At 41.6% G+C, this 27,857-nt stretch overlaps 5 protein-coding genes across 5 annotated transcripts; 1 reads left to right on the forward strand and 4 right to left on the reverse strand.

The window, feature by feature from the left end:
- Positions 1–3,389: 3,389 nt before the first annotated feature.
- On the reverse strand, positions 3,390–3,767 carry PHALS_00678 (uncharacterized protein; the record flags this gene model as incomplete). The annotated part of the gene is made up of 2 exons (XM_024730397.1): positions 3,390–3,665; positions 3,708–3,767. The coding sequence occupies 2 exons, from the start codon at positions 3,765–3,767 to the stop codon at positions 3,390–3,392; spliced, it is 336 nt and encodes a 111-aa protein (XP_024580678.1).
- A 2,386-nt stretch (positions 3,768–6,153) lies between these two features.
- Positions 6,154–6,468, reverse strand: PHALS_00679 (uncharacterized protein; the record flags this gene model as incomplete). The annotated part of the gene is made up of 2 exons (XM_024730398.1): positions 6,154–6,365; positions 6,411–6,468. 2 exons carry the CDS (start codon positions 6,466–6,468, stop codon positions 6,154–6,156), a joined length of 270 nt encoding a protein of 89 aa, XP_024580679.1.
- A 1,881-nt stretch (positions 6,469–8,349) lies between these two features.
- On the reverse strand, positions 8,350–8,859 carry PHALS_00680 (RxLR-like protein; the record flags this gene model as incomplete). The annotated part of the gene is made up of 1 exon (XM_024730399.1): positions 8,350–8,859. The coding sequence occupies one exon, from the start codon at positions 8,857–8,859 to the stop codon at positions 8,350–8,352; it is 510 nt and encodes a 169-aa protein (XP_024580680.1).
- A 13,105-nt stretch (positions 8,860–21,964) lies between these two features.
- Positions 21,965–22,187, reverse strand: PHALS_00681 (uncharacterized protein; the record flags this gene model as incomplete). The annotated part of the gene is made up of 2 exons (XM_024730400.1): positions 21,965–22,051; positions 22,107–22,187. 2 exons carry the CDS (start codon positions 22,185–22,187, stop codon positions 21,965–21,967), a joined length of 168 nt encoding a protein of 55 aa, XP_024580681.1.
- A 2,063-nt stretch (positions 22,188–24,250) lies between these two features.
- On the forward strand, positions 24,251–26,779 carry PHALS_00682 (conserved hypothetical protein; the record flags this gene model as incomplete). Its single annotated transcript, XM_024730401.1, has 2 exons — positions 24,251–26,659; positions 26,732–26,779. 2 exons carry the CDS (start codon positions 24,251–24,253, stop codon positions 26,777–26,779), a joined length of 2,457 nt encoding a protein of 818 aa, XP_024580682.1.
- Between the last annotated feature and the right edge of the window lie 1,078 nt (positions 26,780–27,857).

The raw sequence follows: 27,857 nt of genomic DNA on the forward strand, positions 1-27,857 counted from the left end.
TGAGGCGGCGTCTTGTAGCTTGAGAGTCTTGTGCGGCTGTAAACATGTTGAATATTGGAAGGCAGATGCCAAAGTGAATTAGTTAGCAGCTACACAATCTGCCCTTCCTACATGTCTGTAATTACCTTCCTGTGTGCCCTTCTTGTTCCCTGTTCCTTGGTAGCAGCCGCTCTCGAGCTTCTCCCTGCGACACCCCGACAAGATGAAAGTCGCGAGAAAGAAGTACTGGATGTGATCCAATCACATCCAGCACTTACTCCATTGTCACCCAATCAGATTTTGCCATACGGATCCCAGTTATTATTCTTCGAGTCAGTTGGCTCGTCCAGCTCTCATTACGCGACGCCACTTCAACAAACTGCCACTACTTGCACAGATTTACAAGCTTCGACAACACAAGCAAAGCCTCAGATGGCGCAAAGAGAAATTAATTTGAAAAAGATGTGTTCTAGCCCAAACAACACCGCAGATGTGGAACAACAAAAGAATCTTCACGGATTACTGAAATTGGACCAGGATTGAAGCAATCAACTTTTTTTATGAGAGGTGGCCTCGTAGATGCCACTTCCCAGAACCAGAATGACCAGTTGAACAAGAAACAGCTGAGCACAATATCTGAAAATGCGAGAAGTCTCAGCTAGCGTCAAAATTGTAAATGGATCGATGACTAGCGAAGACTATGACGTCCAGTGAAGGATCAGCACTATTATCGCAATTAGCAGTACGATAATCTCCTGCAGTTACACCCAGTTTCTTACAGAAGCGCAACAATGTATTACAAGATGGATAGCAGATCATGAAGCAGCTAGAGAAACAATGGAAGATATGAACAACGATTTTACTCGCGATGCTCTTAAGACGTCGGATTAAGTATATCTTCATAGCTGTACACATCAAGTCGAAAGAAGCAGCGCAGACGGTTTGGCGGCAGGAATCTTCCAAGTAAAAGCGGTAATGAGTACATGGAATTCGCAGGCGAAATATGAGTGGCAGAATACTGTCTGGGGATTTGTCAAGCGATGCTGAATCAGCAATGGGACGCAGACAAATATACAGGCATCGCAGCACCACATCGTAGTACCACGTTATGAAAACCAAATCATCAAGTGGACAACTGCTGTGTAACTGGAGAAAGAAACGGATTTGACATTGCAGGCAGCGTGGCCTTCCCAGTACCGATTTCACCAGCAGAATTCACCGACAGGACAATGCAGACAGGAAGAAAACTCATCAAGAACCAGGAATTGACGACTCAAATCTTTTTTAAGTTAAAATCAGCAGTACAAATCTAAAGCAAACTAACCAGAGGGAAAGAACAGGAAAGCACACTACTCCAGATAAGCCTCAAGACAGCTTTTTCGCTGTACAACGGGTAAAACAGACGAGAAAATCTCTCAAACAAATAGAGTTTTAGCCCAGAGACAAGAAAGCTAGAGGCGCAACAAAGCCTACGATAACAACTTTTTTAGCAATGGCCAGATTTCCTAGAACGGGTTGCAGTAAGCCAGTGTGTTACCACAAGAGAATGGATCAGATAGACAATCACATTGGTTGATCATCTCAATACATTCCGGAAAAAAAAATTAACAATACAGAACACACCATATGCACCGTATGTTAAACAACCACAACACATTGAGTTGCTAAATAATAGTAAAACACAGATTAGCTAAGTGCTTCGTTAAATACGGCAGCTTTATACTGGTGTGTCGAGTAGAAAGGAATATCGTGAATGAAAAGATTTATTTAGGTACTAAGTTTGCTACTTTGTGCTGCATCTAAGACTATCCACCTAGACCCTTCTTGTAGCGTCTTGGATGACGATAACGTCACACCCATACCAGTATCAATCAACAACATAATCTGTAATCATGTAACGCCTTTAATCTTGTTTTTAAAGATTTAGGGGCGTTATCGTGTAAGTGCAACTTTAACACTCCCACTCGCCGCTATTGCATAGTTGGCATGAATCTTGCATTTCGAAGAACCCAAAGTTTCTTGATCCCAAAAGGCTTTGTCATCAAGTCTGCTAACTGCGTTTTGTGCTACTATACCTTATTACGATCGCATCTCGGGCCACGTTCTCCTGAATGGAGTGATGACGGATATCAACATGCTCTGATCGGACATTGTATCTTGCATTGTTTGCAAGCACAAAGGCACCCTAGTTGTCCTCGAAGATCAAAGTCGTTCTGGCTTGTTCATGACCGTAAGGCTCTAAGTTCAACGCCAAGTAATCGGCTTCTGCTAAGTTGAAAGCCACTGTACGTTGATACTTTGACTTGAAAATTACAGGAGCGTGTCCAATCATTACCAAGATCTCGGACACAGAGCGCCGGTCGTTGATGTTACTATCCCAGTCGGCATCCGTGTATGCCACAATGCCCGAGTCACCGATGCTGCCTGTTTAGATAAGTCCATGCTCTTGGTCGTCTTGCAATATCGATTGACATGAATGGCAGCCTTCCAATGCTGCTGGCCTGGATTTTCAAGGTAACAACGTATGCAACGCCCGGCAAGGGGATGTCATAATGTAGAGAGGGAATTTGATGAGCAACCTGTATGGCTTCGAGCGCATCTTGACTGGACCAACGTCGGTCGTCGGAGACTGCATTTTACTCAGCTTTGATTCCGAATAGCACGGATATTCGACTGCCCTCGCGTTTTGCTGGTTGAATTGTTCCATTGAAACGGGTTTGTTTGTCTTCTTTGCCCGATCATGACTTGATTCCATCCTTTATATGAACTTGATATCACCAAACTCCTTCGTTTTAAATGCTTTCTTTAGCGCTGTCTCGGCTTCTTTTATCTCTTGCTCGTTTTCGCAGCAATGAACATGTCATCACCAGAGAGCCATACGTGCACCAAGCTCGATATCTTATTCATAGCGTACACGCGTTAGACGACTCCACAGATCTTGAATCTGACCTGCAAAAATATCTGATGAATTGTCTTGTTCCACGTGCAAACTGTCCGTATATTGTTTGATCAACTAAGTAGTTGCGGTTCTTGACGTTTGTGACACCGTGTGGTACTTCCATTTACACTTGTGCCTCCAGATCACTGTTAAAGAAGCAGTATTAGCATTTGATTGTTCGTGACATAACCCTCTGTCATAACAAGTGCCATCACCATCCGAATCAATTTCATAATGGCACCGGCGAGTACGTCAAGAAAAATACACCAAACTTTTGATTGAAGCCCTTGACTACACGCTGAGCTTTATATCTTACTACTTGTCCACTCCCAATTTGCTTTTTTGTAAAGACTGACCGACCATCTATTGGGCGCATATCCGCACTCCAGGATCCATGATTTATTAAGATCGTGCGCGTTAAGTTCAGCCATCATGGCTTCCATCCATTTTGGCGCATTTTGACTTGTTTTGGCTAGCTGATACGTGTTTGGACGTTTGCAGCAAATGCTAACACAGCTTCAGCAATCAGGTCGTCTTCGTCTTTTAAGCGCTGGGACCAGAAGTGGTCGTCAATGTTAGGATCACTGTTATAGTCTTCATCAGCAGTTTTAATATGAGTCGCGTTGAGGCCTGTCGAGCTGGAATTCGCGCAACTGTTGCCCAAAAGTATGGTCAAAATGCGGTCCAGATATCCCCGCTCTATTTGCGGTGGTACATCATATTCTCGATGATTGCTGGTCCCCTCGCTCTACGCAATGGCAAAGTCGAATGGTTCTGATCGGTGAATGACCTCACGCATCGCGGTATGTTTGATGTGCTCCTCAACTGGCAACATCGGTTCATCGACCATGGATGAAATTTGATGGTGATGCGTTTGGTCTTCACTGTCCAAGTAGATCTTGTCATCGCACTTGCATGAATCACAACTGGTAATTTTGTATTCTCAAAGTGGTATATGCTATTCATTTCACGCTCGTCAAGTTTAAGAGACCTTACCACTTGGATCTTCTGTGACTCCAAGTTGAATGCCCTGAAGTCCTTGGTATGGTCGGCATACTTCAGAAACAAGCAGCAAAGCTTTCTGCTTTGATTTTCGTTCGCTTGGGATCATCTACATGCGCTTAACCGTGGATCCGAACACGCGCAGGTGGTTAAAGTGTGGCTTGATCTCGAAAATTATCTCGTACGGCGTTATGTCCGGGTGGGTACCATTGGTGGTCCTGTTGATCACGTAGACTGCCGTGTTGACTGCCTCCGCCCGCCATTCGGCAGATTCCCTTTGTAATGTAGCATGCTTCTTGCTTTTGCCATAATGATGCGGTACACCATCTCAACTACTCCGTTTTGCCTCGGACTGTAAGGCACAGTTTTCTAGTGTATGATACCTTCAGGGTCACAAATATTCAGCGTCCTATTTACAAACTTCAAGCCATTGACCGAGTACAAACACTTAAGGCGATTCCGCCATCTTGTAAACTTTGAAGATCCGCGCAACCTCGCTCTTCTTTTTAAGGAAGTACACGACTACACATCCTGAATTGTCGTCCGCAAATATTAGCACTTAATGTGATCCTCCTTCGAAAGTGTTTTCATGGACCGAATCATGTACATGCGATGCATTGGACATCGATTAAGACGTAACCTGATTCGCCGTCTGCTTGCGCTTTATGTATCCACCACATAACATATTGGTCTGCTGCTTCGTCGCTGGTATACCTATTGTAGCATTTTATGTTCATGATGGTGGATCTGAATTGAGGTGACCTTACCGAGCATGCCATAACCCCACTGGCTTCCAACCTTAGCGTAATCCATGTAATGAACACTTTTTTGTTGCCAATTCAGCATGTAGGCTTTGATTACTTTCGCGCCCGTAGCTATTGCTCCTGAGTCATTCAAATAGTGCACACTGTTCCTTGAATATCAACGCTCAGGCCGCGAGCAGCAAGTTTTCCAACTTACAGTAGTCGTCGATTTTGTCCTGGAATGTGTCATACCTCCATTATTCGAATTGATTTATGATCTACACATTTCAGCCGTACCGAACTCATTCTAACTACGCGCAGCTTCTTCTTATCCACAATTGTTACTTCAACGTTCTCATTAACGACAACATATTTGCTCAGGTCTTCACATGCGGGCTCATGTGTGAAGTCGCTCGGCTGTCAATCAAACATCCAGTGGATTGATGCTCTTCAATTGTGAACCGCGTCTTCATCGTTTATCTGGGCAGTCCCGTTTTAAATATCCAATTTGACCGCACCAAACAATTCACACCTCTAATCCCCCTTTGTTCTTGTGACCGTTGTATTTATTGCTAAAGGTGAACTCCCCTTTGTTTCTTGAGTTGTATGAAGTGGCATTCGGCGCACATTTCGTACTTTGTATCTTGTCCCGACGCTCGAACTCATTCGGTAGTTTTTCCTGTAACTCTTTAAGCATGATGCCTTTCGAGTTTTTAATAAACGATGAGATTAATTCGTACTCAGCCGGCAGGCTTTTTAGTAAAAGTAATGGCTGCCTAGCATCATCTAGTGGATTTTCAAGTGCCTGTAGCCTCATGATAAGCTCGTCAGGACTATCGAGATGCTATGCCATGGTCACGCCATCGTCCATCATGAATTCGTGTAGAAGACGGGTCATTGGCACACAGTCGTGAATCGTGGTCCGGTTGTAGAATTCTCGTAGGGTGTCCTAAGCCCGCATAGCCGTTGTTGCCGAGCGAATCTGGGCATGATGCTAGGGAGCGACACCTTGTACAATCAGTCCCAGCGCCTTCATGTCGTTCAAAATCCACCCCTTGGCCATCTCTGCCTCTGCTTTGACCGTCTGCACATGCGCTAGTAACCCCTTATTTGTCAGCGTCATTAGCATAGCATACTCTCAGTGTAAATAATTTCACTTCTAAGGATGACTTCAGTATGCTAAGCAAAAATTTAGCGAGAGGCTTGAGCTCCTCTGCGGCTGTGAACAGGTCGATACGTGTGTCGAGTAAAAAGTATTTGTGAAGTGAAAATAATCATTTAGGTACTTAGCTTGCTATGTTGTGTTACCTTAAGTCTATCCTTCTAGACCCTTCTAGACCCTTCTAAAAGCTTTTTAGTGAATAGCCCGTAATCATGTAACGCCTCCAATCATGTCCTCAAGCATTCAGGGGCGTAATCATGTAACAACAACTTCAACAAATTTAATTTTCGTATTGTCAGTTCTTTAAAACATGAAAAATGATTTCAATCTTATGCGTAAGATAATGGCGCGCTTTTGATGGATATCATATGTTCTACATCTAAGGTTGGTAAATTGAAAGCGCTATTTGCCCGTCCATTTCGGATTTTTTCGCCCCCTGAAAATTTTTCCTTACATCGATAAATACAGTTTTCAATTAATGGACCATTGTCTTGTTTTCTTGGAGAAGTTCGAGAAAATAGGCAATCCAATAGACGACCCCCTGTTTATCTTTTGCGAGTTTCGTTTGTCAAACCGAAAGGATTACCCGACTCAAAGCCGCACTGTTCGTTGTCGTTGTGCTTGTTCACTATCTGAAATGACATTCTGAGTACGGTAAAAGCTCTAAAACAGTGATGCTAGGTTGTCTTATCCATGATTGAAGTCGAGAACGCATCCATTTTAGTTAAAAGCTGATCCAGGACGATTGCTGACGGGTGATCCATAACACGGAATGGTGGTCGATCCATTGCTGGTGTTGTGTATCGATGTATATAAAGAATGCGTAGGTTTGTGAGCAAAGCGCGAATTAAATACATCTAGGTCCTCAGCTCGCTGCCGTGTGCTACATTTAATCCTAATTTTCAAGATACTTCTAAAAGCTGCAACAAGCAATTTTAAAAATGTTATTAAGCTTCCACAAGCGACTATCATTATGTCCGTAATTAATACTTTTATGGTGATAACTGCAACATTACCGTAGTACATGTGACGTCATCCACGCACATTCAGCAATGTATCTCAGTAGATCGATTAGATATTGCTACCAACTAGCACGTGTAATGGATTATTTCAAAATCTGAGAAGATCTCGTTTTTTTCAATCTCTTATGCATCTTTTGTTTCTGCAAATTGGTTCAAACTGAATGTGGTTTTTATATACGATAGTATCACAGAACAATACTGATTTTTAATTAATTTTGATTGACTCATCCATGGAGGATTTTTTTGTGGGAGGTATTTAAAAACGGGATGGTCGAAATTGATGTTGTTTAGACGATGTCGTCGTAATACGAAATTCAGCAGTATATTTAGTTCAAATCTTGATCCTCATCCATCATCATATGAATCACCGCGGTGAGCAACTTCAGTCGGTTTGAAGGCGTGATGATGTGGAAGAAACTGGTGTGATTTCAGAGGAGAAATTGGGCTTCGGAGCCAGATCCAAATCGTCATCAATGCTCAGGACATGTGTCACAACACTCCCAGCCAATGTAACGAACATGGAACACATGGCTCATAGAGAGAATAGGCAAAGCGTAGTAAGGGCCTCCTTTATGTAGTGTGGCTATGTTGTGTGTAGTTGGATGAGGGCGAAGATGTGCGGTCAGGACTCTTAACGACTCCACGATTTATTTCATCGGGAACATCTTGGCATCCTCACCGATAATTACTTACGATCCTTTGGCCACAAGAACCACACCTCTTTGAAAGGCTCTTTGACCCGTTTAATTGGTGCACTGGAGAGCCTCCGGTACAAGTGTGCTCTGAGTTGCGGATACATTCAAATGCGAAGACTCTACGTGCAGTTATTACTCGTGAATTGGTCAGTTTTACGCAATATATACTAACGAAAGGAAATAAAAACGAGAGAAGTGTGAAGAACAGTATGTATCTCACATTAAATTTTGGTGGAATTGAAGGTATGGATGATTTTGGTAAGTATGAAGATGATAGAGCTCCGAAAAAGAAGAAGTCCATCGTACCCTTTGATTGCTAACAGCACTTGTGCCAAAAGAGCAGGTTTATTAATAAGTGAAAAAACATGATTTTTTTACAGTCAAAATAGTTTTAAATACATATTCTCTGGAGCTAGCTGATCGAAGTAGCCACCTACTAATGGTAACTCTCTCGGTTTTTGCTGCTTAGTGAAGCGTACAAGCCCGATCTCTGTGCGTTTGTTAACTTCGCTAGTCTTCAGAAGTTTAAAAAACTGTTGTTGCATTTTTCTAGCTTTTAAAAATTAAAGTGGGAGACATTAAGTTTTTGAAAAATAACTTTGTTTTTATTGGAATTTACAGTATTTCTCTGATTTTTAACAATTACAAAGATGGAATTTAAGTAATAAATTTGATGCTATAATAACGAGCTGAAGAATATTCTGGAAAATTTCTTAAATCTTTTTGAATCAATGACTAAATCAATAGTTCAGTTTTTCTGCAACCTGCACAACATATTTGCTTAAGCAACCAAATCATATGAATCTTTTTATTTGAAAAATAATTTTTTCCACAAGGGCTTCTGTTCTTCTTTAATGGTTTTTGCGAATGCTTTGGCCAGTTGAGACCTATTGGTCGACACAACTACTCCATGATTCGTTTCCTCAACCACTTCTTGGTACTTTTGTAAATTGCTTACGGTCACGGCGTCTAAATTGTGGTCTACTAGTTTCAACACTTCATCAAGAGTTACACCGTTTTCTTTTAAAGTGTAGAGAAAGGGAAACATGTAAGCTTGGTTGTTTTTGTTCAGCTCTCCGTGTTCCTCTAAAGCTGTACTCGACAAATTAGCTTTCCACTTCCGTTCCACAGCTGTTAGTTTCGAATACGAAGAGGAAGAGGAAGAGCCGACTCTTTCTTCCTTTTGAGCGTCCTCCAGAGAGTTTGTCCGCAACGAGAAAGTCGTTGCTTGCGTGTCGTTGTCAGCAGTCGTGGATAACACGGCATCATTCACTACAAGTGTAGCTGCAAGTAAGACCAGGATCAAAAATGTACGCATCGTTGAGTGACAGCAGGCAGTGATGTGATCTGTGCTGCGACTCGTGAATTGAAGAATGTTTCTATGTTGAGCAGCACCTTACCAGTCTCATGCGCTAGTACGCCATTTGTCTCACTATTGAGAAATGGTCACACAAAAAAGGCAAACTGGATGTAAGCGGAAAAAAGATTGTACGATTGCCAATACTGTAAAAAGCAAACAAAGACTTGCGATTGTATGTTCTCAATGCCAACTTAAATATATATGAGCCGCGTGATCACCGACCACGATGTACAGCAGTGTCACATAGGTAGCACCATTTTCTCGGCTTTTGAAAATTAAGTAAGGTCGACAATTCTCGTAAACAATGCCAAGATCAAATACCATTACGTACACAAGGGAGTTCGGTAGCTGCACAAACCCTTTTGCAATGCTTGTATCTACAAAAAACGATAGATCAGTTGCTATCTTTGAACGTGGGTTTACGCAGAGGGTAAGGGTAGGTATTTCGTACTCCCATGATAAGCGCAGCTTTGTCGCTCGCAGTCTATGATGTAAGATTCAAAGAGGTGATTTGATGATCGGACGCAGTCAACAAAGTTCAACGCAATTTTTGGCTTGTCTTGTTGTAATATACATAGCATTTCAGCACTATGAAGTGGAAAACAGGACCATTCAATCCACAAACTTGACGATGCATCCACATCCACATGATCGACCATAAACAAAAAGGAGGTGCGTAACACCTGGTATGCGCCATTGCTCTTTGTGTTGCTTGCGATCTCTGTCCTGCATCGAGTGGATAGACTGGATTTCTCTAATCTTATCGGATCGACCGGGCCAAGGAATAAGCACTTATTGCTCTCAGAATATCATGGCTTCATCGATGGGAGTAGAAATGTCGTCCTTATCTTACCTTTTTATTTCATGCCACATAGAGAACAAGAGTCAGAACTATAGGGTTCGAAAGCTCCGAATCTTTGGAAATTTTAAAAATTCGAGCTTGAAAAATGAGCATTACTAAATGTACTTGATTTCTCGTGCTTTTCTGTGGCTGACATTCGTTAATCTTCCTTGTTACAAAGGAGACACTTACGGAGTATATGCAGAACCTGATCACAACAATTGAGATATCATTGCTTGACGTAGCGACTGTCTAGTGGCAAGTAGGTCATTGTTGACGCCTTCAAGAACGGCGAGAGTTTAGGCTTCGTACAAGGGTTAGAGTAAATTTGATTGGGTGTGACCTCTCAGTGTCGGCTGAAAGGCACGACTACGACTATCGATGATGGGCAGAATCGTATGCCTATTCGGAATCGACTGTACTGTATTTCACACAAGATGGTTTTGCTGCCATATGCTGTGTACTTTCAATTATTGTATCACTATCGACAGACGAAGAGAGTAACATCTGCGCGCGACATTAATAGTTTCGGTAATTGCGTTAGCATACGATCTGCTAAGATACGTGTGCTGCAACTAGAAAATTTCTTATCATAAAGAAAGAAAAGACTGCTTTAAGTGAGAGAGAGGCAAGACACGTTTCGTTTAGCAAAACACGATAGAAGCATCATAAAGAAAACATACAAATGATCTCATCGCTGGAATCAATTTTCTTTATTCAAACTTCGACGTAGTCTACACTATTTAGCCTTCGGTCACAAGTATTGAATTTGGTATGCGAGTTGTTGGAATTCGCCCAGCTATAGATCCTTCTCTCACATCCTCTGACTTATTCTTGTCTTTTTTTTACTGGTAAGGAAAATAGTAATTTATTGATTATATGACAGTACGCAAAAAGCTATATTGTATTGATGTAATTCACAATATGTACTAATTTCATACCGCTTTTGAAATGTACAAAAGGTTAAGCTTGCTTTTACTATTCTGATACAAAGCCAAATACCTCGTGGTAGCCTGCCTACCTTTAAAGTATATAACTTCGACATGTGTTGGGATCTCACTTTATATTTTGTCTATTGCAAGCCGAAGTGCAGGTCTCGTCGAGATAACGTCCAGCTGCTCGCAACGGAGTGCGTACCGTACAATGTTTTTTGCACACATTACACTCCTGTCATTATTGTCCGTCGGGTACACTTAATTTCTGGTGTGATTGGCACACAAAATTACCGAAAGAATAACAAAATGTTTATATAAATTTTAGATATGAGCGATGAACTTATTGACTCAAACATCGTCTTGATGGACAGCATTTGCTATCCATGTGAACGAATGCATCTTTTCTTCGTCATACCATAGCGACACAATTGCAAGATTTTATTTACTCATTTCTAAGCAGCCAATGAAGGTACGAAAAATGACAGAAACAAAAAATGTATCATCAGAAATTTCTGTCATGTTTGATTCAAGAGTTTATTAAAGTTCTATTCAATTTTGCTAATGTGCTTTCGAAGTCGTTAGCAACCGGATCTTTGACAATCATTAAGTGTTTTTTTACCTGACGATTTTTCCAACAGCTGCTCGACATACCAATTTGGTATCATCTTTGCATTGTTTATTCCATCAAATTGTTAATTGAAAGGTATTGGTCGATGAAATATCAGTAAACTAGCGACTTCAAGTGTGCAAAGGTTACTGGCTCAGTCCAATATTTTCGATTATAAGTGTTAACGTCCGGGCTTTTTGAAGCCGTGGAAGATCCTTATAGATACTGGATCATTGTGTAATTATGTACGACGAGCAAGTTTTGGTTACGGTATATAGCACGCGGGGGCATTGAGGATGCCAAATACGGATGCAAAATCCGTGCGTCAGTGAAGAGGGTGCTGCTTTAATGTCGAAGGCTCCAACGACGCAATTCGCGCGCTCAGTCCCACCGTCGGTCTGCTGATGGTCCGCTGTTGACATAGTCAACTCGGTGCCCAGCACCTTGAAGATTGTAGACAATACTTTCCAGTGAAGCGTGTGTCTCGGTCAGAGACAATTGACTACGGAAATCCATGTTGTCAAAAGACGCAATCGACAAAATGCGTCGATGGTGTCCGGCACTACCGCAAGATGAGCCATCTTGCTCAAATGGTCTACAAACACCACGAAATCCATGTTGTTCACCGAGTCCTTCGGCAGGTCATTCACAAAGTCCATACTCATGGAATGCCAATACCCGGAGGGTACCGGTAAACTGGTCAGCAATGCCGTCACATTTGGAGAGGTTTTCCTCCTATTACACGTCTCACACGTGCGCACATATGTGCTCGTTCATTTGTACAGCTTGAGCTGCCAATATTGGCAATTCATCAAGTTGTACATTTTCAGTCGACCGAGAAAATCAATCTTGCGTCTCATAGAAGATACGGTAATTCAAATTCACATCGTGAGGAATCACAACTCGAGGCATATCCGTCGAATTGGCTTTATAATACAGCAACTCGTAATTCAACGAATATCGGTGTAATAGCAAACGCGCCGACAATTCCTTGTCCGAATTTCCAAACTCATGCTCACCAGAGCCGCGTATGCGGCACGGAGCAGTTCCGTCACTGACTACGTCACCGTTGTGACATGAACAAGCTCATAATTCTGCCTGCGCTACAACGCATCAGCCAAAGCATTCTGCGTTCCTGGCTTATACTTCACCTCGAAGTTATATTCTGCGAAGGAGGAGAACCACCTGGCTCTTCTCTCTAAGAGGTAAGGCGGCTGAGTCGCGGTGACTAATGCGCATGATCTGTGTAGATTTCAAACGGCTTTGATCTAAGCAGGTGCCCAGTCCTTGACAAGTGTATACATCATCGCAAGTAATTTATCGTCGTGGACTGGGTAGTTCCTCTTTGCAGCCTTAAGCGGGTGATATTTAAAAGCGATCACCCGACTCTCGCCCCTCGGCGTTTGATTGCAGCAGCGCACAGCCGATGGCATAGCCTGAAGCGTCACAGACGACACTAAAAGGACAATCGGGGTCTGACAACGCTAGTATTGGTGCATGAAGAAAGCTGTATTTGATTTTGTCAGAAGCCAAACGATGCTCGGTGTCCAACACCATTCCTTATCCTTCTTCAGGAGATTTGAGAATGGCCGTGCCATTTCCGCATAATTTGCGCTGTACTTGTGCAAGTAGTTGGCGAGGCCAAGCCACTTGCGCAAGTCCTTTTGGTTTTCTGAAACCGGCCCGTCCTTAATGGCCTTTACCTTTGCAGGGTCTACTCGAAGGCCACGCTCCCCAATGAAGCAACCGATAAATAAAATTCTTCTTCGCCGTCGGTGCACTTATTTCAGCTTTTTCGCGCGCATGCACTCGAGCACCGCTCTCAAATGGACGATGTGGTTTTCCACATCTGCCCTCTCGTGCCCTTAGAGGCATTTGATCCGCGGGAGGGTCAAACTCTGCGTCTCCTGCTCTTTAATTGGTCGAAAATATCCGTCGGAAGGTTCTGTGAGTCGGTCGGTAACAGAGCTGTTACCAGCGCCTGTTAAGCAACAGAAACTTGTCGAGGTTGAATTTTCGCTTCTAAATCATACATTATACAATGGATGCTAACGACCTAATAATTTCTGCATTATCTTGTCTCTCGGAATACAGCAAGGCCGCCCATCGCAGCACGCTTCTCAATTATGGGCGGCAATCTACCTTGCAGTGAGTAAGACAATTGGTTAAGAGTGTGTTTGAAAACAAAAAAGTGCAGTAGACATTGGGATGCACTTTGACGCTGGCGTCGTGCTCTGCTGTTTGCAACTCACGCATAAAGCAACGTTCCGGTTAAACATCCGCTTTGACAAAAGTTGATGATTGAACAGAAAGACGAATGATATGACGCGTATTTCACCCCAAGTAAGCTGAGTTCAATACTAATCAGCACCCTCGCCAGTTCTAAGTATCTGCGGTCTTTCCTCATTGGGATACGGATCGCTGCTACTCCAAGTTCAAATGGTACTCCTTGGTAATGATGATCTTTAAGGTGATAAAGCGATCGCTTCATGGCTTTTTAGATTCTCATCGATAAGTGCAATGGTCTGTGCGCTTATGCATTTCAAAATTTACAGCGGAGCAGTGAGTACTTTCAGACGACTTAGAACCTTAAAGATAACGTGATAACATGTGCAAGAATCGACGCGACTTTTAAGCTTGAATTTTTGCGAGCAGACCTTCATGAGCGCGATCGAAAGTGACAGATATGCCACCGACCTGTCTGCTTACTTTAACACTCAGCGCAATTCGTCTCTGCCTTCCGCTGGATCAATTAGTTGTGTTTTGTTGAGCGCGGTGTCGGCGAGGTGCCCTTGTTTCAGTGTCCTATGCGAGCATGCCAGAGTACTCTGTGGTTTGGCAGTCGTCGCTAGCTCTATGGCGAAATGTACAGCTTTTTTACCGTTAATCAAAGAATTTAGGAGAGACCGAAGCGCATTGGACGTATCCTTGTGTAGTTGGGTGATGGCAACGGTGTTAAGTCAGGACTCAGGGGGTCACTTCGTTCGCTCTCGTCGATGAACGACTCGGCGACATAACCTAGAGTTTCGATTATAGTGTCATCCGCGATGACCGTGTCTATTCAAGGGATTCTATCAGACATCTTGTTGATGCAAGAAAGAAGACTTCAAATACTGAAAAGTGAAGTTGGTTTCTCGCACAGTAGTTACTCGTCGAGACTCCACCTCTTTGAAGTGCAGTGTCTCCAACAGACTCAAAAACTGTGGATCGTAATTGTCTACGATAAAGTGGGGTAGGCTGTAACAAAGAACGTATCGTCGATTGGTATGTTAAAACTTCGATCAATTAAATAAATTCAAACTGTTCTATTGTAAGCACTCGACATTGCATCTGAGTGCATTTGTGAGTATTTAAACCCACGAAATAGCCAAAATTAATTGTAGATCGTGAAGGTTTCGGAAAAATGGTACAGTGGGCTGATAGCCAATAGCGACAGCTGCACAACAGTATTGCACGTTTGTGCGTATCCTCGTGCTATTAAGCCTATTGACGTGAGGCCATATAGTTGCAATCTCAGCTTCCGTTTTATTTTGTCTGATTCGACGTTCAACGAAATCATTTTATTAGATAGCGCCCTTACATCTGGTTGCACTTCGAGCGAACTTTTCAAGGACACATAATTAAAGATTGACGACGCGGATGATAAGCACGTTGCCCGTCCAGTCCAAGTCAATTGTCAGAAGTCGCTTACTCATCACGCAAGTGTCGAGGGAGTGACCTCTGACGTCACTATAGAGGAAAAGTTTCGACTTGGTTGGATGAAGAACGACTAAGGGACGTCAAGGGAGATTTTCAGCTGATAAATGGAACCTTGAGCTATATAAAAACACTCAAGAACTCATAAAGATTTCACGAATAGAACCTTGAAATCTTTATATAAATCTAATTTATACAATCAATAATGTACTCAGGTTGAGCCTCATAATGAAACTATGCGTTGGTGAACGGAGCTTATAATTGAAAGGCTGGAGCTTCAACTTTTGCGGCAAGTTCCTGGTAGACCTGACTGGCTTACACCAACCACTTCAAATGACTGATATACGTCGATCTCGTCATTAGTTCAGATTTTCAAGTAAGAACAACATTTCGTATCCCACATAATGTTTCTGACTTCAAAGAAGATGTCGCATATGTATTTGAGAACATGTACTGGGATACATTTCTCCATTACTTGAAACTATTCTTACGCACCTTCTGCATCCATTGTGAAGTTTAGATCGAAAGGCATTTCAGTATGGTGTTTCCACATACATACGTGACATCTTTGGTAATATCGCAGACATCTTTGGTAATATCGCAGACATGTTATGTAATGCAGAATGTTGGTTCCTGCCTGGGTATTTGAACTGGTGACGCAACCGACGTATCTCAGTTTTCTTGGCGGGTGGCGTATGCCAGTCACTTCAACCAATATCTTGCAAAATATAAGCTAAGGTTCATTCTCAGTACACACTTGATTGTATCAATTCGGCTAATATGAGTCAAATAGGTTATTATTAAAAAAGGTGCCTTGGGTATTTTGCATGTATTCCAAGAACCACAAAATCATGTTACTCACGTGCAAATTTTCCATAAATCCCTCGCTCTCATTCACTTCATATAGAGAAGGTTCTCCTTCATTCACGTCAATGTCGTCAGAATCTAGCTCCTGCTTGACACACATGGAAGCAATGACACTCTTGAGCTAATACTTCCTCCTGCGCCTGTGTCGGATAAGATATCTGACGACGTTGTTTCTGTCTGCATGACCTCCCTGTTAAAATTATACTCAACCGTGACACTTTTTTCACGTCGACGCTAAGGCGCGCAGTGTTTGGACTATTGGGTGCCAAATTATCCATGACAACAGCGACAAATTTTAAAAGGCCGGTCGAACAGAACGTGCATTACAGTTTTGAATGACGTTCCGTTTAGTCAAGCTACATCATCCAAAGAGTGAAGTAAGTGTCATCTCTCCTAAATTTTGCTTCAAATACCCCCACGTATATATAAACAGGTCACTCGTCATTTTGTGAACTATCGAATCTATTCTAAAGTACTTGCTTCCATATTGGGTGAGGTTTCAACCTTTGGTGGGGAGGGTACTGCGGCTACGGAGCCACAGACAGCCTTAAATGCTGTTGCAGAATTAAGGCAAAACTTTAATTTAATGAGAAGCTAGGCAACATGACAAGTCGCGAGTGACTTCATTTCGATGTGAAGAGACGCGGTTTGCTTGAGACGCAATTGCAAAACCTCAGGATATGCAAAGAAAGCAAGCAATAAAGTGCAAACGGGAGAACAGTAAAGTGTCTAGGATCAATTTTCTCGTACCACAGAGGTTGATAAATCTGCCTTGACATGCAGTGTTCAATTTGGAAGCGAAAAACTATTACGAGAGTGAATTGGATTGTAAGGTGTCAAATGCAATAGTGATGCTAATAATCTAGCCATCCCTACACGCATGCGCCTACATCCTACATTTACATTATGCCTGATAAAGGTTTTAATGAATGTGACAATCCTTCTATACCTTTGGTAGACGATCAAGTTAAACATGAACTTTCTCCACTTGTTCACGAAAGTCAACAGCTCAACCTGCAATTGCTGAAAGACATCGAAAGATTGCTCACCCACCGCTTCCACTGTTTGAAGGCGAGAGTGGTACTCACCCCGAAGCGTCTCAATAACATAGTCAGCCTTTTCAACAGAGCGCAGAAGGTTCTTTGTGTGACAGGTCACAAGAACTTTCGCTTTTCTGAAGTTGATCAAGATCATCATGGACCTGTTGAAACAAGGCTTAAAAAAGGAGACTTCAAAGCCAGGCGTTAAACGGAATGATTAGTCAAGATGTCTTATCGGAGACCCGCTCTATAACAAGTCTCGAAAAGCTTTTGCAGTAGTGTTTATGTGGCGTACAACACTGCTGCAATTTCGAGATTTGCCTGCTTGAGAGCTCCTCCACTTCGAGGATCGCTTAACCATTTGTATGTTTAGCTCTATCTATGCTAGATTACCCTCGTGGAAAGCGACATTTGAGGGCTGAGACGTTCGTCGGTCAGAAAAGATCGATCGAATCTTCATCGTAGAAAAGCAATTGAGCACTCAACCTTTTGCAGAATTTGGTGGTGCGGCTAACCATCCGACTCGGACTCATAGGAACATCATCAGGCTCAAGCGTCGGATGTAATTGACAAGGTCCAGAGATACGAGAACTGTTTTTAGTGTTGTTCAAGTAAACACAACGACGACTCGAGCTGAATCTTACTTGGTCGTGATTTGGGGTCCTGCTTGCGCCAACTCGGCGATGTAGACGCCCCATATTGTTCTCGCTATCACGGCGAACAAACTCCGCAAAGAATCCAGTTTGGCTGTGATGGACTTGGTCGGATAACTACGAATGGCGATCAGACACCAACAATATGTATCATGTATAACTTCTTGTCATCATCTCGGTTGTGAATGGGGTAACGTCACAGAGCTCTTGATCTTTGATTTGCCGCAATGGCAAACATCTTTTCTTAGATTGATTTGTCCACCTAATTGCTTCGTTGTTGGTCGGAAAGTTAAGTGCTCCAGAAGGTCCGAAAAGGTAGTAAAATACTTCTGACCTCAGGGAGGAGATGAGGAATAGGCTACACTTCGCCATCCCATGAAGACGCATGTATGTCCCTTTTTTTTTGCATCAGCGTGGGAATGCATCACAAAGGAATTCCAGTCTCGTGTCCCCACATGCAAAAAATTGGAACGGTGACGGGACCGACGTGTCTATGTCTTTTGAAGTGGGTAGCGGAACCAGTCACTTCTATTATAAATCTCACATAAAATTAGCTTTTAGCTTTTCGAACTTCAAGCTTCGAACACCGAAGATGTTGTATTTGTTTAGGCTAAGATTCAACCTCAGTACACTCTTGATTGAATAAGTTAGAGCCCCACGAGTTATTAGCAAGACTCATAGGACCTTTTTCTCATGTGGCTTATGGGACCATTAAGTCATTTATTTAGTCTCAACTTATACCTAAAACCCCTAAGTCGTTCTTCTTACCCCTAAATTGATACTGTTTTTCCCTCACCACTCCAAGAATCGCTTCCTGTTGCACAAGCGTATAAGTAGTATCTGAGGGGCTATTGTGAACAGACCCCTGCGACCGAAAATAACACTGCTATCATTTTGTTATACGTTCCCACAAAGCACACAAAAGGTACATAGAGTACCTTAATGCAATGGTTAAGTGTAGTCAATTACGACCATCTATAGTTTCTCATCCCGAATCTCGAAGAATATTCCTTCTTACTCAAGAGTAGCTTGTGTCGAAGGTATAGATGAAGGACTAGCAGCACCTCGATATACTCTGACCTGTCCATTCATTAATAAACAGTATTTCTTCGCATCTGAGTCGTTTTTCTACACTGAACCACTAGGTGGGCCTATCATATAGATGTAGCGTTGACTCAGCAGCATCGTAACATCGTGACAGGAATGGATCATCCAGGGTCTGAATTTTTAGCTCGCGACTTACAGTCGCCCCCGTCACGGTGGATGCAGCACATAGCACCTTCTACGCCTCAGCGGTTCTGGCACAGATCACACCAACTAACTTGCAGCTTTTTTAAATCTTGTCGAAGCCCAGGGACCACTGCCGTTTCTGCTTTTTAAGCTCTCTAGAGATACTGAGCAATATTACCGTTACGGAATTGGACATTTTATCTCACGAAAGGTATCTCACCATCGTGATCGTCTCGAAAATACTTTTGCTTTATGGTAGATGTGGATTCATAAAGAGACCAAATGCTCGCCGGGAGAGGAGTGTGTAGCACTTGATTCATGTCATGTATGGATGATAAAATATGGTCAAACAATATGTTATCAATTACAATCTTCTCTTGAAGTTGATTTGATCTTTGGCATTTACGTCCGTCATACTATGAGATACACAATATTTATTCCGTAATCGGTATATTCATATCAATTCTCGCTGTCAACTGCTTTTGATAGTCGCGCGTCGAACGTAATTGCACGAATGTTTGAATCTATCAGGACTTTGCACAGCTTCAAATAATCTGGAGCGATATCATCAACAGCCAACAACTTTGAGCTGTGCGGTGATCTTATTTGAGGGTTACTTATTTTCGCGCCGGTCCAAAGTTCGATGCGATGAACAAGCGCGACACGAAACACAAGCCAAAATTTACACAAAGTATTGCACGCACAGTTTGAGAGCTACTGTCAAATAGTTGCGATCATGTGGCTGTGAATGAATTGCTCTACCAGTCGAATCCAACACTAATTTTTGCACCTTGGTGGTTTGTAGTACTTTGATTGTGATTCAATTACTTGGAAATTACATTAGATAAGAGATTAATTGAGGAACGTCAATGAGTTCTGGTACATGCTTCTGTACGGTGATTGGTCTATATAGATTCAGCTTGAACCAATCATTGTTCTATTATTATGGTATATGAATGCCCAGCCTTTAAACCTCTTGGCTGAGAGGGGAAGATCATACAAGACGCAGATTGTAATACTGCCGCAGATAAAAGAAATATGGCTACCACAGAGGTAATCAGCACCGTAAAGATCTCTGACCCCCCCTCGCATGACTGCATTCAGAAATACAGCCGTCAATTCTCCGGTCCCGCCAAAACCAGCGATAGACATAGGTAAACATGGCGGTCGATTCGTTTTTGGTAACAAGTTGACAAACGTTTTTGGTCACATGTTGACGTTTTCGGTCACAGTTTCATTCTCAGGTAAATACAAAACTCCAATTGGACTGTGAGGCTTTCAAACACCACCAGATCACCGTTCGCATACACCTTCAACTCAAAGAGTACGCGCTAGATGACCACCCATAGATTGGTTTTGTATGCTTCAACCGGTAGCGGATGTAACGTTACTAGCTGTCACGTTTGTGTTGCCGTTGCAAGAGCAGATAGAATTTAGGTGGATTTAATTTTACCGATAAACGTTATACTATCGTTCATTTTAGTGCATCCCTCATGTTCTGATATGCGGCTAGCAACCCACGTGTACTACTGCCCTCTCCTCTACAGAGTCGTATAACCTTCGAAGCGATCAATCCTTCGGTAATTATGATTAATACTGGACGAACGTGGAATGAATTTCGTACAAGTGTACAGTATTGATTTAATTAATATACATATATTAAAATTGAGGCAAGAGTTCAGCGCAGAAAGTTATGATACTGACTTGATACCTTCCAGAGTAATGTAGCCTATGGAGTACGACTACCAAATCATGGAGGATCTTCATATGGTATACAAGCTCATTATACTTAATTTGTGGAAGCAATGGGTGTCTTAATCAATGCGAAGCACAACCTCGTAGCAGGCTCCATCGGCGCATCCAAGGCGAGAGGCCTCCTTTAGAATGTAAGAAGGAGTGTTACTTTTTTATCAATATGCCACGCCGACAGTACCAATCATATAGCTCCTGTCTACCTTCTTCCCTATGATAAAGACGAAAATGTTAAGTGTCAGATTCAAAATGCTAGATCCAGGTGTAAAATTTCTACTTTCTTTACTCCATTGCACCTCATGGAGGTCGACAGTAGTGGAAATTAATCGGGAAGGAAGGTATCTATTCTATGAAGTCAACAGTATAGGCGGGCTTACTTTGTACGAAAATATTTGTGCATATGCACAAAGCGGCATTTGAACTGCATCAGTTAGCGGTTGATCTCAGTTGATGTGCTTGAAAACCCCTGAGGGAACAACCAGACACTCTCAAAGTGTCCGACTTACAGTACTCAGTGAACACTGGCTATCATCAGCGGTAGCAGTACTCATCATCCACGCGTGTCAAAATCAATGTTGACCACTTTCTTGGTGTACCCAAGTGTATGCGCTATCGCCAATGCAAACAAATGTGTCTACGATGCCGATGAGATCCCATTTTCGATTCAAATCATGGGATACCCTGATTTTAGGCAGACCGCGCGAAGATTGAAAATATGTATATTGGCTATACATGTGATTTTAATGCATTTGAAACAGCTACTTTTAGATTGACCTGGTCAAACACTTGCACCTGTACGGCGCGAATTGTACTGGAATCTAATCAAACTTGCGCAGAAGAATATAAAGGTTTTGAGCTGCAGTTGAATATGTGTATTTTGGTCAGGTTGGTTGAAATCAGCTTTGCCGTGTGGTCTTGATGTAGCTGCGTCTTTCATGGTTACTCATCGAGTCATCTATGTATTGAAGAAAGATACTATCGATGCAATTGGTGCTATGCGCGTAATTGCTGTGCTTCGGATACCGCGACCCTGTTGAACAACAAATGGTTCTATCTACACCCAGCTTGGAAGACCATTGTCGACCCTGACATACAAATAAAGCCCTACTTTGTTTTACGACGACAGTGGCACTAAGACGTATTTAGTGGTCAACACAGGATCTAATTATCCAAATCGCGGCTGCCGACCAACCAAAAATAGCTGTAAATCTTGGTTAAAAGCTGTACATAGATTACCCAGGGCAAACCCTTGAGACCACGATAGACAATCGCTTGCGTTTCGAAATTGCTCAAGGCTCTAAGCGACACTATTGCTGTTAATTTGAGTTATAATCAAGTTGTTCCAGCTTCGTGCCCATGCAAAAGCGATTCTGCATGATGGCAATGGTGATTTCCTGAGATTACAATTTTCTACTTGGAGATTTTTCGGATACCTCACACAGTCAGACCACGATTGATAGCGCTCCAGTGTGGCTGGCCACTACACGATGAGATCGTCTATTAGATTGAAGGGAAAACCCACGCAAGCTCTAAGCTATCAATGTCTTCAATATTATCTGAATGCCTAAATAACCTTTGACATACCCAAATCGTCAAGCTTACATACATAGTGTCCCTATGTGGCATTCGCAACTCCTCCGGTCTAAAAAGTAGTGCTACGCACATGACCGCACGACAAACCAATCATCTATTAGGACATTCTAGTGCTATGATTAGTCCGGTCGCAGATGCTGACACCGATTTTGTGAAGCCTACTATTGCTGTTCTGCAGCACATTCTGCCTTGAATTTGGCGTAATCGTCAAATTAATGGCGACCGTAAGCACTCAAATAATTTAACAATTCTTTTACCACCTCTACCGTTTCCTACGCATGAATTCACCACCAATACGAAAACTCATTTAGTAAATGAAGCTTTCATGACGACACACTATTCCTTCGAAAAGCTGTCAAGATGTTTTGTAGTACTCCTTTTTGACCAGACCAAGTCGATTCTTTTGTGGACCACTGATCCGAAGGCAACACTATTGCGACGTTTTCTTCAGCAAATGGTTAATTGGCACCGTATAAATATGAATGACTCTCCCTTTCCTAGCACACAAAACTTTTCAAGGGTTCCTCGAAATGAACTTAATAATAAGTTCAACTCTGTGTCCGATATGTCAGTACCAACACCGTGATGTCAATGTCTGACACTACATTAGATAACCTTGTAAGCGGTGAACCGCCCCTAGTAACGGCAAGGCACGGTCTTTCTACTCCTGCATGTCGGGAAGACCGTGATCAAAAGTTGAGGCCGCTACGCACACTTGCCCTCTTCGACTCAGCAGAAGTAGTATATGAGATCCTAGCTCATGACCATGAATATCTGCCTCAACAGATGATCCAGTAGCCAACCTTTGTTCCATCAGAGATACGATTTGGACACCAAGATATATGAAAAATTCTACCTTCTGAGCTTTCCTCAAGACTAGCAATTCTGTCACCAAAATTGTAAGTTTACCTAGTACCCGACAACAAAGCTGTCGTGCTGTCGTGCCCGTGCCAGAAGCGCTTCTGCTTTCGGCAAAGTGGGGCTCTCGACTCATGACAAGCTCGGCTAGACGCAATTTACGTAGCACATAGCTCATTTATTTTTTTAACGTAACTTATAGATTGGAGGATAATGCCGTATCGACTAGGAATGATTTCGTGAATCGCATTTAGATTGAGGCGCAAACATCTACGTCTTCGAAATCAAACTAGTGATACAAACTCTTAGACGTGTCCCAACCAAGTCAGAACCCATGATTTAGTGTATTAACATTAATTTCCAGTTTTGAATACACACCTGCTAGAATTTAGAACAATTTTTACTGAATTGAGGCTAGAAAAATGGAGCTAAAAATATAAGTTTTACTGTAAAATTATGCTTTCCTATATGACGCCTTTGGAAAGGCTATCCGCCCAGCTTATCCTTCCTCGCTCCCATCTCGTACTAGTTGTGGTGCTTTCTCGTGGTGTCCCATCATGATACTTTCCACAGCTTTCAGAGCTTTGATCTAAGTCTAAGGAACATAAGTGCAATTTTGGTCCGTACATCGTCGCACAATGTTATTAATTGTTTCTGTACTTTTGTGAAATCTATGTGGTTGTTGAGTTGATAGGAATGAGGCTATCCAGAACAGTCTAGAACACCGTATTTTCTATTACATACCAACATCATTTAAGCAGAGTTTATTAAGGCCATTTCTATCGAAGTAAGTCGTGCAATACTTATGCAAGTAGCTGGTCAGACCAAGTAGCTTTTGAATTTTCATTCGAGAAAGTCGAACTAACTTATTATGACTTTGATTTCCTGCCAAAACGACATCCTGCTAAAGCGCATACACTAAAAGTACAGGTCATAAGTAAATCGATATAAATTTCCACATCCGATTTGTAATATCTTATGTCCCGTTCCTGCAATCTCCCTATATTTTTTTATCACACATAGTGGCTAAGAAAGCCCATTTTTCGTCACTATTATGCAGCTGTTAACCCAAAAGTTACAAACAACTTATCTTAACACTGTATTCAAATGTATTTACTAACCCTAAAAAATAGGGTTGTTTTTTGTAACCAGTACATATTTTTCCAGCCAACGGTTTTCTATACCGATCTCTAGTAACTCACTCACCCTCTAACGTCCATTTTTCAACGCTCTACAGTCGTTCCAAGTCGAAATAAACTACAAACACCACCAAAACCATGACAGACGTACGAGGTGCTGCTGCAAATGTGACTGATGCCGCGGCTACTGAAGATTTAACACCGTCAAAAACCATTCTAAATGGTATGCGGGTGTACTTTGTTATTGGTGCTTTGGGATGGATAGCTTTTGAGATTGGACGAATGAAGTTACAACGTGCATATTATTGTCGTGAAGAAAAACCGGAGACTGTGAATCGAATTGTCACGAAATGTCGTGAGACGAAAGCTTTTCGATGGATGACATTACTTTTTCTTACACGAGATGATGAAATTTTGGAATCTTGTGGTATGGATACTTTATTTTTCTTACGTTTCTTACGATTATGTGAAAAAGTAACAATTGTTGGCATAATGTGCTCGACGGCAAACTTTCCCATTTATTATTATGCTCAACGCGATTCTTTGGATTCGTTATATCGTATGACATTATCTCATTTAACTACTGATCAAATGTGGCGCTTTTGGTTTACTGTAATGACGATGTATCTTGTATCATTCACAACATGTTATTTGTTATGGAAAGAATATAAAGAATATATTAAACGACGTCATGAATACATGTCAAGAAAACATACTCAACAGTATACAGTTGTTGTGAATGGATTACCTTCGCATCTTTGTACGCAACAAACATTGCGAAATTACTTTGAATTGCTCTATCCAAAGTCTGTACTTCACGTTTATGTGGCTCTTGAGTGTCGTGATTTAGAAAAACTTGTGGCTGAGCGTGTCAAAGTACGTGATAAATTAGAACATACGTTAGCACAATGTGCTAAAACTGGAGAACGTGTGATGACAACTGACGCACTTATTGGAGGTGATAAAGTGGATGCTGTTGAATTATATCAAGATCAATTGAATGATTTAAACAAAGCTGTGGAAAAAGAAGTTCGTGTGATTTTACGTAATCAAGCAGCAGTAACTCGTCAATTGGTCGAATCAAGTGGTGATGATGATGATGTTCGAGCTAATCCTGATGTGATTACTGGTAGTAGTATTGATCTAATGGTTAAAGACAATGAAGTTGACGAAGATGCAGTGGAGAGTCAGTATATCAAGAGTCTAAAACGTCAAGATCAAAAAGATCTTGGTATTATGCGACCTGCAGGATTTGTTACGTTTCGTCATTTAAAAGCCGTGCAATCATGTACTCAAATCTTACAAAGTGCTCATCCAACGCAAATGATTGTGGAACCTGCAGCTCATGTTGACGATGTGGTTTGGGAAAATATTGGTTTATCGAAAAATACCAAAGATACGTGGTTTATGATCTCGATTGCGATTAGTACTGCAATTATTTTATTGTGGACAATTCCAACAGGTTTAGTTGTATCCTTAGCCAAAGTATCAACACTTGAAAAAGAGTGGGCATGGCTTGAACGAACAACAAATGATCATCCATGGGTGGAATCATTATTGGAACAATTATCACCTTTAATGCTTGCTGTAATGACTGCATTGGCTCCAATAATTTTTGGTCTTCTTTCAAAACGTGAAGGACATGCTTTTGCTTCTCAAGTAAATGCTTCATTACTTAACAAACTTGTGATCTATCAAATTTACGTGACATTCTTACTTCCAATTATTGGGGGTACAGTTATTGATGCTGTTATTGGATCAAGTGATACTGATTTAAATGCAAGTGCAATTCTCACTTTAATTAGTGATTCTGTTGCAGTTCAATCTTCGTTTTTTATCACCTATCTTTTAGTCAAGATAGGATTAAATTTAACGCTTGAATTATTACGTGTCACACCGATAGTAAAAGCTGCTATCTATCAAGTCTTTGCACCGAAATTAACTCCACGTGAACGTGCATCTCCGTGGTTTGGACTTACATCACTTTCGAATCCTGGAGATTTTAGTGCATCGGATCAAGTTTCCGAGTATTTTTTGGTTTTGATGCTTGTATTAGTTTTTTGTGCAATTGCACCAATTCTGAATTATTTTGCACTTGTGTATCTAATACTTTCGGATTTTGTGTATCGCTGGGCTGTCATTTGTGTCTATGAACCATCGACTCAAACGTCTGGTACCTTTTTTCCATCGTTGTATCGTTTTATTGTGGGTGCACTCATTTTTTCGCAAATTATTATGGCATCTGTCTTGGCGACAAAACAAGTGGCATTACCTGCTACTCTTTCCATCATTTTACCATTTTTAACTTTGGCATTTCATTTATTTGTGTCATCACGATATCCGAGAATTGCACTTAATTTACCATTAGATCAAGCTGTGATCATTGACTCACGTCGTTCACGTCAATTGAATGATTTGGAACATGTGCTGGAGAATGTTTATTTACAACCAGCATTGTTAGAACGTGAGCCACTAGAACCGGATTATCAAGGACTAATGAGTGATCCAAATGAACAAAATCAACTTGCATCTCCTCCACCTGTTGAGGTACGTTTTAGTACTTGCAAGTAAATTATTTTTTTTCTAATTCAACGACATTGTGTGACTTTTGTTTGATAGAAGGAATCGTTTCGATCGCATGACAAGCAGGTTTTCTCTCCAGCATGAATTTTGTCTTTTCTTTTTCATGTTTATGAAAAATATTTCTTTTTGATGGTTTTAACTTTTTGATGTTGAGGTTACACACCAGTTTTAATTTTGTTAGAACTTAACTTTTAGGTTCTGTACATAATTACATCTCAATGCGTACCACGCACGTATCCGATCTTTCTTACGCTATAATTTTCTTATCGTGAAGTCCAGCGATGCCTTTTTTGCACTTTGTTTCTTACTGAATACATACATATCTTGGATATTAAGCCCAGAGCTGACGTCGTACTGCCTGAGTTTCTCAATAGACTTAAAAAGCAATGGCAGACACGTTTGACAATAAAAATACAGAAAATAAAATTAGTGACATTTTGATGGCGCGATTCAAGGATCAGGTCAACATGTATGTAAACTATCAAATTTGTAATTCTAGGGTCATAACATTCGCGTCGAAGACTGCGCAATTCCCACACCTGGAGAACAGAGCGTACAGATTATGTCAACCGTCCGCTCTTTCTACCCCTCAATAAGGTCTGGAGTACCCTCAGTGTACTACTGTGAAGAGCCATAAATTAAAGAGAAACACCTGTAGTGGCCTGTACAACTACCTCTGTTTTAGGTATTCCGACGTGATATGTGGCTTAAATCATCACGCACGCATCATCAAGACAAGTGGATCACAGCACTTGTGGCCGCTTCGGTTTCGTTCCTACGTGACATAGACGATATTGTAGCATAAGGTTGTTTCATAAAGGGTCATATACATGTGGTGAGAAGAATGCAACTTCACCCACAAGAGTGTTGGCATTACTTATGTTAAGCAATTAAAATTCACTTGAAGATCGTATAGCCATATAATCTGTCGGAATGATTGCCACATTGCTTCGTACATGTTATGTTCTAGGTATTGATTCAAGTTAAGAATAAAATACATTTTCCTCCAAATTTCATACTACAGTTGATTATTCATCATGTAAGGTCAATTCCCTCTTGAAATTCAAGAAATCGTTCTCCCTTCTGTTTCCATTGATGATGAGCATTGATGTCAATTGTAAATTTTCTTGAACTTCAAATGTCATAAGAATTCATGTGTCTC

Source organism: Plasmopara halstedii (assembly GCF_900000015.1).
Source record: "Plasmopara halstedii genome assembly, contig: Scaffold_1211, whole genome shotgun sequence".
NCBI lineage: Eukaryota > Oomycota > Peronosporomycetes > Peronosporales > Peronosporaceae > Plasmopara > Plasmopara halstedii.